The following is a 12,909-nucleotide window of genomic DNA, read 5'->3' on the forward strand; positions in this document are numbered from 1 at the left end:
CTGAGGGACAGACGGCAGAGCCAGGTTACTTAGGAAGACCCATCCTAGGATGGACCCAACTGCCCAGGGAAGACCGGCAGGGACTCGACACGTACCAGGCCCGTAGGCGATGGCCTTCTTGGGGTTCAGCTGTTTAGAGCGAACAGGGGCACCAGGTTTGAGTTTGGCCTTGGGGAACTGGGACAGGTAGGTCATGACAGAATGCTCATCCACGTTGGGGTCCACAATCTCCTCGGGGGCAATCACCTGCCACAGGGAAGAAGGGAGTTACAGGGTGCCCTCTACCCAGTGACTTCGGTGCTCTCCCCGCTCTTGACCGGGCATCCTCATAGACCCAACCTCCGTCCTGGCCCTCCTGGCCCCCTACTCTCCTCCACCCTCTTTGTTCGTGTACCTGGGGCACCCCGAGCCAGTCGTCCGCCTGCTGCATGGCCTCCCGGGCGTTCTCCACAGGCTGGTTGGGGTCCCAGGCTTCCCAGTCAGGGCACAGGCCTAGAGAGATGGTAGAGGGAGACGATGAGTAGGGGAAGGCAGCCAGTCAGAATGCAGAGCATCTGCTCACCCGACACCCTCACAGGCTGCGGGGTCACGCCTGCTGCCGCGCACCTCTGGGCCCCTGACCAGCCAGGTTCTTGCTACCCCCCTACGTTACGGACCATCGCTGGGATGCCCATCGCCATTGGGAGGCGCGGCAGCCCTCCCTAGCACCAACAATGAGGTCTTTCTGCCCTGGCTGACGCAGCCTGGCACCAGCCCTGCCAGTCAGCCTTCTGCCGGCCCAGGCCCCGGCGCAGACCCTGTCAGGACCGCCCCCCTCCCAGTCCTTCCCGCCTCACTCCTGCTGCCTCGGGACAGCAGGTTCCATCCTGCACATGCCTCTGACGCCATCCTCTACAAGGTCTCCTCACAGCCTCCCTCAAGTCCTAGAGCTCCAAACACTTCCCACGTCAGGCTTAGAGCCTAAGACACCCTCTCCTTCCTCATTACCCACTTGGGGAAACTGAGGCACATAAGGGCATGTCATGAGAGGATAGGTTCTCCTCTGTGGCCACCCAAAACACAGCCCTCCTAATGGGAAGAATGCTGAGGCAGCTCCAGATCACTCCTGTCAAGGGGTGCAAAGGTCAGGGGGTGCCTGGTCCAGGCCAGAGCTGGAGGAGGGGTGATGCTCACTGGCTGGGAGGGGGCCAGCTCAAAGGCTGGAATCCATGACCGGCCGGAACAGCTGAGCTCACTTCTGGCGGCCTCACCAGCTGTGGGCAATGGCTCAGCAGCTGGGAATGCTTCCCAGGCGGCTGGTGCCCCCACCTCCCACCCCCTGCTCCCCAGCTGACCCCAGACTGGGGAGGATTCTCCCAAGGGGCCATGGCTCCCCAGAGGCAGAGCTGACCGACTCAGATTAGAAGGCGATCTATCTTCTTGGGAGGTGATAGTCAGAAGGGGAGATGCATATAGGGCAGGGCTCTAGCCAGTCATGGCCTCAGTCTTCTCATGGGCCCTGACTGCCCCCCCACCTGACCGGGCCAGGGCCTACGTTTGAGACGACAGTGTTGGGCCACCTGTCACTGGGCAGCAGCACACCAGCCTCAGTCCCTCGTCAAACCTCTCCCAGAGCCTCACAAAGAAGAACCTTGTCAGGGTCTGACTTCTGGGATTCTTGCTACAAGTCCTACCATATTTCCTTTCTCTCAACTCAGCAGAAATGGTACCCGTATGGCAAAGTAGGACACTCATGGAGCAGGAAGTTGAGACCTTGGGCTCAAGTTCAGTTCTGCCACAGATAAACTGTGTGATCTTGGACAAATCACTGCCCTCTCTGGACCTCATTGCCCTTGTCTGTAAAATGAGGAATTCTGAACCTTTTGCTGCAAGCTGCAGTATCTGTCACACCCGCAGGAAGGGCCTGTCACCAGTAATGACTCTCAGTTGGAGCAGAGGGCAAGCCCCACAGGCCGTCCTGATCCCCCAGCCCGGAGATATGCATTCTGACAGCCACAGCCCTCAGCACCACCAGCGAAGGGCTCCATGATGGGCCCACTGGTCCACTTACCAGGGGCACAGTTGTCCACCAGGGCGCCCAGAGCTTTGCCATCCTGCCAGTCACGGTTGAAGTTAGTGATGGGCAGCTGGGGCACCTTGTTCTGGATCCAGCCGAGCAGACGCTGCTTGGGCGTCTGCTTGCGGGCGTCCTCGTCCTCCTCATCCTCCCACATGGGCATGGAGATAGAGTAGTGTAGGATCAGCGTCCAGATCAGACCCAGGATCAGCTTCAGGTTCCCATCCACAATGGCCTTGCTGTCTGCAGAGTGGAGGGGACACGCTGGGCTCAGCGAGGGGGCTGCCCTCCACAGCTCAGCTCACGAGGCAGCTGCTAGAGCAGAGGGGGTCAGGCCTCCCGCTTTCGGAACCTGCCCCCTTCTCTGCCTACCGAATTCTCACCCTCCAGCAAGGCCAAGGCCGCGCCCAGAGGCCTAAAGTTTTGGGTCTGCCTACAGCGTGCCCCACGGCAGGTACTTTCACCTGTGGAACAGCGCATGCGTGGGCCTCCATCCGGCTACAGGCCCCCTGGCGATCATCCGGGATTGTAAGCCTCTGCGGGGGGGCTGCGCCGTTTTCATTTTTTAAGTTTTATTGAGGTGTGCCTGACACACCAGCTGCACGTATTAAACTGGACAAGCTTTGACAACATGTATGTGCCTATAACGCCATCACCACAAGTCATAAACCTATCCACCTCTCCCCAGATTTCCTTGCACGTACCCCTTTGTGGTCCCTCCGCCTGCCCTTCCTTGTCCCCCTTTCCAGGCAACAACTGGTTTGCCCTTGGTTACTATGGATTAGTTTGCATTTTCTAGAGATTTATACAAATGGAATCATATAGTAAGTACTCTTTGGTTTCTTTCACAGTAGACACTATTTCTCTACACTCAGAGCCTAGGACTTAGTAGGATCTCAGTAAATACTAGTTGAATGAATATTAAAAAAAACTGAAATTAGAGAGGAATTAGAACTAACCTGGTTCCAGCCGAATTCTCCTCTTGAACACCATAAAAGGCTTTTGGAACAAAGTTCGGGGAGGGGGAGGGAGAGGGGGGTACAGTGCATGCTTGGGTAAGGCTTGAAAATCATGTTTTCAAATGCTGGGGCCAGTGGGATTTCACATGAGCCAGGAGGAATGTCACCCGTGTGGACTCAAGTCTCAGGAGCTGAGACTCTTCACCCATCCCCACCTTGGAGGAATACTAGGGACCAGAATCGCTTCCTCAAGATTCGGGAGACCTGGTTCTCCTTCAACAGCCAGAGTGAAATATCCAGGAGCCGGGATGGCCTACAGTATGAGTCTTTGGAAGCCAGCTTATTTGTAAAGGGCAATGCAGGCCTGAAATCCATCAGCTTCCCTGAACACTACTTTTAGGAGGTTGGGAGGGGGGACAGAAGATTCAGCCTTGTTTACTGGTGTTGCCTGAGAGATGGGAGAGGGTGGGGCTGGAGGCGCACCCCCCTCCCCCCCCACACCCCTTACACAACTTTTCCTCCTCCCCTAGATCTTGGGAGAAAACAGTCCGGAGACCAAAGGCCTGGGGAACCCCAGCATCCCCCACCCCATCCCCACCAGCCCCCAGGAGGGGGAATCGCAGCCTCTCTATCCCTCTGGCCTCCAGCTCTGGCCCCCTTGGCTCCCCCACCCTTTCACTGATTCATCCTTCCTTCCCCGGCAGCTCCCCAGCCCGCCCCCTCTCCCCCTGGCTCTGCTGCAGCACAAAGGTTTGGCAGCTTTCAGATTCCATGACACAACTCACTCCGGCCTCCCGGTGCTTCAGGGCGCTCTCTCAAACACACAGGCCGCCATACTCTCACACAGTCTTGACACCCAGTGCCCCAAGGCCTCTCACCACCCCGACAGCCTCCAAAGCCAGTGCTCACACACCCACACCCAGAAGAGCTTCTTGCAAACCAGGGGCGGGGGGGGGGGGGGGGCAGATTCGTGGGAGGGAGGCCTTGAGGCCGCTGGGGTTGGAGGGGGTGTCATTCATATTTGCCGCAAGGAGAAGTCTCTCCCCAGTGACTGGCCCTGGGCCAGACAGCAAGTGGTCCACTGCGGCTTGGGGCAGGAGAGGGACCTAGAGTCCTGCTCCGGAGCAATGACCTTCCTCTCCAGACCCATTCCTGCCCCAGGCCAGGCAGAAAAGGGGAGCTCAGGCTTCCTCCCTCCCACCCTGAGCCACCCCTTCTTCTCCAGCCTGGGGACACCCCCAAAGGGGTGGGAAGAGCCCTACAGCCAGACCCTGAGGCCACCCCAGGCCTCAGGGGTGGGGAAGGAGTGAGGGCCCTGGCGAGGGAGGTGCCGGCACAGCTGCTGCCCCCCTCTGGCCCCTCCCTCAGCTGTTGGCTCTAGAAGGAGTAGCAACTGGGGAACAGCTGCGGCACAGAGCTGCCTCATTAGGCCTCTTTGTTTGGAGGGGCTGAGGGGCTGGTGGGGGCCGGGTTGGGGTGCTGGGGTAAGGGCACACAGCTCCTTCAACCCGGGCTGAGCACCCCGTTCTTTAGCTGGACTTCCCAGCCCCCAGCCCCCACCCCACTCCTGGAAAGGGAAGTGGGGAGTCTTTCTGACCCCCTCCCAGGTGCCCAGATGCTCCATCGCAGTCCTGAGATAAGGCCCAGAGGAGGCCCCCCCCACCACCACCACCACAGCCCCTTCCCACCACTGATCGGGCCAGAGGGAACCAGAGGAAGCAGAAAGCCGCCCCTGGTGGGGAATCCCTTGACATCTCCTCAGGGTCGAGCAGCCCCGCCCCCTGTGCCCCCTCCCTCCACCCTCAGCCTCAGGCCCGGCCCCAAATTGCTGACAGCTTATCTCATCAGCACGAGTGAGCCACTTGGCCCAAATGGGGAACAGTTCCCCTTCCTCTCAGCGGGAACCCAGGAGCGTCCCTCCCGCCCCCAAACCATCTTTTCCTTCTTCCCCCTCTACTCTGAGCCGGCCCCTCCGCTGTTGAGCCAAGGGGCCGGAGCCAGGCACCGCCATGGGGGAGGGGAGAGGTGCGCTCAGGAAGGATGAGGCCTGGAGAGGGGCCGGCGGCCCCCGCAGCAGGGAGGGGAGAGGAAGGCTGAGCAGTTTCCTATAAAGTCCTGGTGAGGCCGGAGGCCCTCCTCTTGAGACCCCACCTGGGACCGTCAGTCTGTCGGTCAAACCTCAGCATGCAGGGGGATGACAGCCCCAGGACTGACTTGTCTCTGATTCCCCCACACAAATCCTCCGACCAACCCCCCACCAACACACACACTCTGTAGCCCTCACCCCACTACACACACCAGGGTCCCCTCCCCCACCCCTGTCCTCAGGCTTGTCCTTCTGGAAAGCTCAGAGACATCTGCTGTGTCACGGAGGCAGGGCTATTTCCAGGCCAGAGCGGGTGGGGTGGGGGGGCAGTATTGGGGCAGGAGGGGTAAGGCCTAGAGAGGGGACTGGACAGGGCAAAGGGCCCCGGACTGACTTCAGCTGCTAATTCAGGAGGCCTAGAGATGCCCTGAGGGACAGTGGGGGTGGACAGATATTCAATTATCTTTGGGGTAGCCTGGTGGGGGGAGGCATCGGACCCCATGTGAAACTCTTCTCCTGGGGTTTTGGGGTGCACCCCAAGGGGCCCTTTCCTGTAAATCACAGCAAGACTCTTAAGAGCTCACCACTGGGGTAGGGGGTCTTCCCTAGGCCCCCAGCCAGCAGGGAGGACTGCAGGGCTGTGAGGGGAGGAGCAGCCTCTGACCACTCAGAGCCCACCCTCAGCTCCCCAAGCTCCCAAGCCTGGAGCGCTTCCCCACCCCCACCAGCACTGATACACCTTCCAAATCTGGTTACACTCAATGACTTCCTCCCTTCTACAGGCCTTCCCCTCCCTCCTCTCAACCCAGACAGTTAGCTGCAGCCAATCCAGTCCTAGGGAGTGGGCTGGGGCCTGGCATGGACTTAGGGGAGCACCCTCCTGCGCAGACTAAAGCAGGAGGTGGATAGGCAGGGGTTAAGGCTTTCTGCCCTCTCTTAGTGCCTTTTTAGGCTTCTGAGGCTGGGCCCTGCCTGCCCTGGCCCAGGGGCCTGAACCCAGCTGCTAAGCACAGGCCTGTGGAGCCCGCCTGCCCCCCCCCCCCCCATGCCTGCCTAGCCACCAGCTTCCCTGACCTGCCTTCAGCCTGCTTCTCCCCCATGGACGTGCTGGGAGGCAAAGAAGCTCTTTGCTTTGTTTAGGGAGTAAATGCCCCCCAGGAATCAGTAATGGGCACCCTGTCTTCTCAAGCATGGGCTGGGATGGCCCCATGGCAAGAAAGGGGACAATGAGTTGAGGCGGGTTGATGGGAGTGTGTGCCGGGAGGCTGAGCTGGACGACTTAGAAACGGTAAGGTGTGGACTCCCCTGGGGAACCCCAATATTCCGCTGAAGGGACAGAGGGGTGTGAAGGCACTGCCCATAGGGCCTGCATTGATGGCAGGAAAGCAGGGACCAGGGCCCTCTCCCTGGGCCAGGGGGCCACTCTCTGTCCTATCTCAGCTCCCGGCACCCACCCAGCACCTGTGTCTGCCGCCCCCAGGGGCCAGCCCTTTCTTGGGGCACTTCCCCCTCCCCGCTGTGTCCGTGCACTGCTCGCCCGCACTGACCGATGGACACGAGCTTGATGTGCTCGCGCTCCAGGAACTCGAGGGCCACGGACACGTTCTCCAGCTTCATCTGGCGGAAGTTGGGGCGCGGGTGGAACTTGCGATACATGCGCTTCTGGCTGAGCACCTCGAGCAGCGCGATGAGGCGCAGCCCGTCGCTGAGGTCTCGCTGCAGGTCGGTCAGGCGCTTGCCCACACACTTCAGGTGCTCGTTGCACCAGCGCGTGAACGTGTTCTGCTGGATCTTCTTCCACGGCGCGTCCTCGGCCAGGTCCTTCTCCGTGGACGGCATGTCGTCCACCTCGTCGCCCAGGCCGAGGCCGGCCTCTGAGTAGCTGCTGTTGTTCATCATGCTGGCGCGGGCTGGGGCGGGGGCTGCTCTGCCTGCTGGGCTCGGGCTGGCCTCGGGCTGGGGCTGGGGCGCTGTCGGGGCGCTGTCGGGGCGCGACCGCGGGACTCGCAGCTCTGCGCTGCGCTGCTCTCAACTTGTCTCGCGCCCTGGCTGGTGGGACTCGGCTGGCCTCCTCGGCTCCTCGGCCGCGCTCTCTCTCTCTGTCTCTCTCTCTCTCCCTCCGGGGGCGGAGCAGTGCTCGGGAAGTGCGGGCCGGGCCGGGGCGGGGGGTTTAAGAAGCCCCTGGGGCCGCGCCCCCCCCCACGCCGCGCTTGCGGCCCCCGAGTCCACGTCAGAGCGCCGGCCTCCCAGGAATGCCGCCCGGCCCGCGGGTGGGGGCTGAGCGGAGCGGGCGGCCCCGCCTCCTTCCTCCCCTCCCCCAACAGGGCCCGGGTGGCGGGAGGGCTCCCCCCACCCCAACACACGCCCCCCAGCCTCGGCCTGGGTCTGCGGCCCAGGCGGGCTCCGTCCTGCGCAGCCGCTCTGGGGAGGTGGATCGCAGAGCGGAAAGGCGAGGGGCGAGCGCACCCTACACCCCCAAACTGAGCGTCGCCAGACGAAGATGAAATACACCCCCTTCACACGCTGTGGGACTAAAGACATAATGGGGAAACTGAGGCTAGCGGTTGGGGCAAAACACACTGAAGTCGTGCTGACAGAATTTTCTGGATGAATTGGTGGCAGGGCCGTTGACAGGGCCTGGGAGTCCTGGCTCCTGGCCCAGGGTATTGTCCACCTGCAGGGGAAAGGAAGTGTGTGTGCTTGTGTACAGATGGGCTGAGAGGAAGCAGGGACACTGCCCAGGCCGATTAGGAAGAAGGCTTGGGGGTGCTCCACTTTACAGGTAGAAAAGCCTCATTTGAAGCCCAAACCCAGGGTCCCAGGGGAAAGACTGAGGCTGCCCCTGACTCAGTGTCCCTGTCACCAGCCTGCTTGGCCTCATCCCCTCAGAATGAAGCTGAGCTCAGGAAGATAGTACCCAGTGAGTCACACCGTGTTCCCCCCTCCATGTCTGACTCAACCAAGGTGATGAGAGGGCAAGGAGAGACTGCCCGTTGTGCCAGGGAGCCCCCTGGGCAATGTGCCCATTTGGGCCGCAAGGCAGATCCTTCCAGCAAAAGGGCGGGTTAGCCAGACAGAAACAGGGAGAGCCTTGCCCAGAACAGCCAAGGGGAAACGTGACGGGGCTGGTGGGCAGGGAGAGCCCAAGGGAGCCAGCCAGAAAGCCTAGGCGGGACTGGGCTCAGGGTAAGCCAAGGGCAGCTGGAGGCCTAGGGTATGGTGACAGCAAGGAAACTGAGGCACTCAGAGGAGCTGCTTGGAGTGAGGGGAAAGAGCTATCAAATGTACTTATATAGAGAATATATAGCCTGCAATTCTGTGTAGCGTACATGTATTCCATATCTCCTGGTACCCCTTTTAGGCCAAACTTCCTCAGCTGCCCCATCCCTCTTGACACAGTAAGGTTGGGCCAGACATTCCCCAACTCAAGCTGTTTGATGATTGACATTTGAGAAGGTTCTGGGACCTTCTAGGTGAATCATTCTATCTTATTCCTCTTCTACCCCCAGGCAGTGTGGAAAGGAAGAAGACAGTGGGCATCTTTGAGGGCTGTCTCTTCAAGGGCAGAATGAAGGCAGTCCCTGTTATGGAGTTCAGAAAAAGGGGTTTTTTTTTGGGGGGGGGGCAGTGCTTATGGCAAAAGGAGTCCATGAATGATTTCTTTCCCTTCTCATTAGGTAGGGAGGGGGAGGAGTAGAGAAGGGACCAGAAACAGAAGAGGGACCTGCTGTGCGTGGCTTGGGAGGGGGGAGCACTGGGGGCCCTGATAATGACAGGCGAGGTATAAATAGCTTGGGCCCTGCGGCTCATGTTCTGTCGGCTGCCTGTGACGAGGTGCTCAGGAATCCCACTCTCCTATTGGCACGCCCCCATCTCCAGAACTCTCATTCCCCCCCATGCCACCTTTGTCCCATGTCCAAAACCAACCATCAGGCATCAGTACTGACCATCTACTTGAGAGGCTGAGCTCTCCTGTGGAGAGATGCCCAGCTGGGGACACATGACACATAGCTCGGTCTCACAGGGAGGGAGGGGTGTGCGTGTGTGTGTGTGTGTGTGTGTGTGTGTAAAAACGTAGACATTTGACACCCAGTCTGAGGTGCCAGCTCAGGGTTCAGCGAGGTTGTCATTGAAGCCCAGATGAGGAAACTGAGGTACAGATCTGAGACAGCTCTCCTGGGGAGGAGAGAGAGGAGTAGGGTGGGTTTGCTTGGAGCTGACAGCCTCTTTACAAACTCTAATGGCTCACAGTCCCGTTTTGTGGGCATTACCTGAGGTCCCCCAGTAAGTTGAGGGCATCCGTTAAGGAGGGGGGATTTCAGAGGGAAGCCGGTGAGTGAAGAAAGAACTCCCAAGTGTAGCCTACCCTCTCTTTCTCCCCTCTCTCCCTCTTCTCCTACCCTCCCTGCAAGAGAGGTTTGTGTGCAGCCCCAGAGGAGTAAGTGAATGGTTGGCAGACAAGGGTGCCCAGTGCCAAGGATGGTTCCCGGCATCCTTCTCACCCCCTCCCACAGAAACCCGAACCTGTTGCTCTCCAGGATAAATCGGGGCCTGACTCAGGCCCCAGCCAGCCAGTCATAGTCAGCCTGACCCAGGAGCAGGCTGGTGACTCAGCCCTGAATATAGCCCATGAGCCCAGGCACAGCCATAAGTGCTGGAACAAACCGTGCACAATGCTAGTCCTGGGGCCTGCCAAGTGGGCCCCCCCCCACTCCCTGAGGAGGGCTGATGTGCTCCTCCTCCCTGAGTCAGGCAGGGGCGCAGAGAGGGGTTTGCAGGGGGTTTCGTCAGCTGAGTATTTGGGGCAGAGCTGGCTGGGGCCATATGCCTTTTATAACCCCCTGACTCACCACCCACTGACCTGTCTCAAGAGACCAGGTTGCCTGGGTATTCACCTGGCCCTGCCTTTCCCATCAAGGGGCACTGCTTGTCAGCCACTGACTTTGGCCATGGTTTGGGGTGAGCAGAATCTAAGTGACCAGGTCCAATGGGCTGTGTTTGAAAATCTTGTTTTTCTGGAGTCGGGGACATTTCCAGAGTCACCTATGAGGATACCAGGTTGGCCAAGTTCATAGTTGGCACTTTGATCAGTCAGTGATACTGACTGTGGCCCTGACTTATGTGCCGGGGACACTCTGGTAGGATAGAAAGATCCATAGCCCTCTTCAATTCTGCCTCTGCCACCTCCGGCAGGTAATATAATGATTTGGGGCTTCAGTTTCGAATCTGTAAAATGGAGTTAATAGTACTCTTGTAGGAGATTAGGAGATTTTTTATGTGTGAAGATGAGAAGAGAGAGCATGCGAGGTGATTAGCTCGGTGCTTCGCAGCTAATAGGTGACCAGAAAAAAGTAAGTTTGTTTCCTGTGCTGGTGCCTTATGGACCATGAAGGTTCTTTTTTTTTTTTTTTTTTTTTTTATTACATTTCTTTATTTTTGAGAGGTAGAGAGAGATAGAGCATGAGTGGGGGAGGGGCAGAGAGAGGGGGAGACACAGAATCGGAAGCAGGCTCCAGGCTCCAAGCTGTCAGCCCGGAACCCGACGCGGGGCTCCAACCCACAAACCGTGAGATCATGACCTGAGCCGAAGTCGGATGCTCAACCGACTGAGCCACCCAGGCGCCCCTGGGCCACGAAGGTTCTAGTGAGCAGGCGCTTCCTCACAGCCGTCCCTATCCCCTGTAGAGTCCGTTGCCGGGATCACTACACTGTTCCCCCCTTCCCTTCCCTTCCCTTCCCTTCCCTTCCCTTCCCTTCCCTTCCCTTCCCTTCCCTTCCCTTCCCTCCCCTCCCCTCCCCTCCCCTCCCCTCCCCTCCCCTCCCCTTCCCTTCCCTTCATCTTAACACTGCATCTGCCAGAATTGGAGCCAGACTACTTCTGATCTTTAGAACTACCCAGGAGTGGCAGGTGGTGGCCCGGGGAGAGCGAGCAGAGGGGCTGTTGTGCAGAAAGGGAAGAGTCGCGCAGAGCACAGCAGTGGGCAGATGGAGGCCCCCAGGTGTTTGGTTCTAGCTGTACCTCAGCCTGGATGCATGCCTGGTGGTGGCTTCTAAGAGACACCCTCGTGGACTTAAAGCTAGCTCAAGTGGCTGTTTCACACTCAGCACAGAGAGTCCTCTTTATTCTGGCAACAGTATATCAACAAGACCAGGAGGCACAAAGACCCAAATGGTGAAGAGGACGGCTTTCTAAAATGAGCAAAAGGGCTGGGGGAAGAAAAGCAGGACCACTTTCCTGCGCATTGCTCAGGCTCTAGGCTCAGGCCTGGGAAGGATGGGATGCAGTCCTAACTGGAGGCTCACTGCCTCCCAGACCGTGACCTCCATCTTGGCTTCTAATTCCAAGTTAAATCAGTGATCCTCACTGGTAAGTCATCTTCCAGTCCTTTCCACCACATATGTTCTCCAGCCGACTGGTGGCCGGACTAAAGTGGATTAAAAACAGGGTCCCCCTACCTACACTCAACAGCAAGGGGCCAGTGGTCCCGGATGGGTTGTGAAGGAATTTCTTCAATTTAGGTTACAACTGAGCACATACAACCTAATGTCGCTGAGGGCAGTTTTCTAATTCTAGTGCGCATACTAATCAACTGGGGACCTCGTTAAAATGCAGATTCTGTGCTGGTAGGTTTGATGTGAGGCCTGAGATACTGCCTAACAAGCTAACGACGCTGATGCTGCTGGTCTGTGGACCACACTTGGAATTGCAAGGAGCTAGGCCACCCCAAATCAGCACTGCCTTCAAAGAGGAGTCATTTAAAGGGAGAGAAAGGAATGCGTGGCAATGCCCTCAATCTGCCTAGGTGCAGCCCTGTTTACTACAGTGACTGATCACGATTTTAGAACTGGCCCCAGGCCCCCTAGGAAAAGGCCGGGGAAGAAGTGAATTCATTTAATGCTTAGCAGTGCCCACTACAGTACATGCTCTATAGGTACGTTACTTCGGACATTTGGGTGAATGGAACAAACTCCTTTGGCATCAGGCAGAAAAGAGGCAGAGAGGCGTTCCGGGAAACCAGCGGTCATGGCACCATTTTGTCCACTGTGGCTTATGAATGCACTTGAGGGCTCTCCTATGGAAACATTCATTGGAACAACCAATCACAGAGGTTTCCACAGCAACGACGGTAACCAAGGACACTCATAAATTATCCTTATCATTCTATCTCCACTTTGATCCCCTCTCCATCCTTTGCCCTACTCTGAATTCCAGGAGACTGACCTGTGTCACCTGGGCATCGCTGCTCTCTGGCTCGCAGCTGGGATCAGCCAATGAGAAGTGCCATTAGGAAACGGACAGGTGGGGGGAGAGGGTGTCAGGCTTTGACAAGGGCCGTACCCTTCTGTGGGTCCGGGGCCCCTTTCCAGTCCTCTAGCCCTGCCCTCCTCCCCTCTCCTTCAGGTCTGTGATGGGAGACACTGTTGCTGGTATCTGGGGATTTCACTATTCCTTGCTGGTTCTCTAACTCTGCCTGTGTACAGAGTCCCTTCATTTAAACACTCTTCAAGTTAAGGCTCTTGAGTGTGCCACCTGTTCACCGTCAGACTCTGCATGACAGTAAGTCCTCTCTGAGAGCGAATCCCATGAGGCATCACAAGGGCAGAGCCACGAAGGCTCAGATGCAGATCTTCTCAGGGCACTCTTTTCACAGCAGATGGGTGTGGGCATGGACCTAAGGGCAAGTCACTTGCCCCCCCTCACACAGTGTCCAGCTCATTCCATTTCTCTGTGTTCGGATGAGCTGCTGGAGATAGGGTTTATATGTGCAGACCAATGCATCTGCGATTTGGCTGGCAATGCGAGGAGC

The 12,909-nt window shown here is 58.1% G+C and overlaps 1 protein-coding gene across 6 annotated transcripts in view; it reads right to left on the reverse strand.

Annotated features, from left to right (window-relative positions):
* Positions 1 to 7,316, reverse strand: part of FLNC (filamin C) — a 27,299-nt gene extending 19,983 nt beyond the window's left edge. For 5 of the 6 annotated variants that reach the window (XM_040472014.1, XM_040472012.1, XM_040472010.1 and 2 more), the window contains exons 1-4: positions 6,649 to 7,316; positions 2,051 to 2,299; positions 395 to 492; positions 96 to 246 (exon numbers count right to left, since the gene is read on the reverse strand). In XM_040472014.1, the coding sequence (XP_040327948.1) occupies positions 96 to 246; positions 395 to 492; positions 2,051 to 2,299; positions 6,649 to 7,000 (850 nt within the window). In that variant the 5' untranslated portion in view covers positions 7,001 to 7,316. The remainder of the gene's footprint in view (positions 1 to 95; positions 247 to 394; positions 493 to 2,050; positions 2,300 to 6,648) is intronic. The other variant, XM_040472013.1, reaches the window with a different exon arrangement.
* Between the last annotated feature and the right edge of the window lie 5,593 nt (positions 7,317 to 12,909).

The sequence above is a fragment of the Herpailurus yagouaroundi genome, unplaced genomic scaffold, assembly GCF_014898765.1.
Source record: "Herpailurus yagouaroundi ecotype Mexico unplaced genomic scaffold, PumYag 100, whole genome shotgun sequence".
Classification (NCBI taxonomy): Eukaryota; Metazoa; Chordata; class Mammalia; order Carnivora; family Felidae; genus Herpailurus; species Herpailurus yagouaroundi.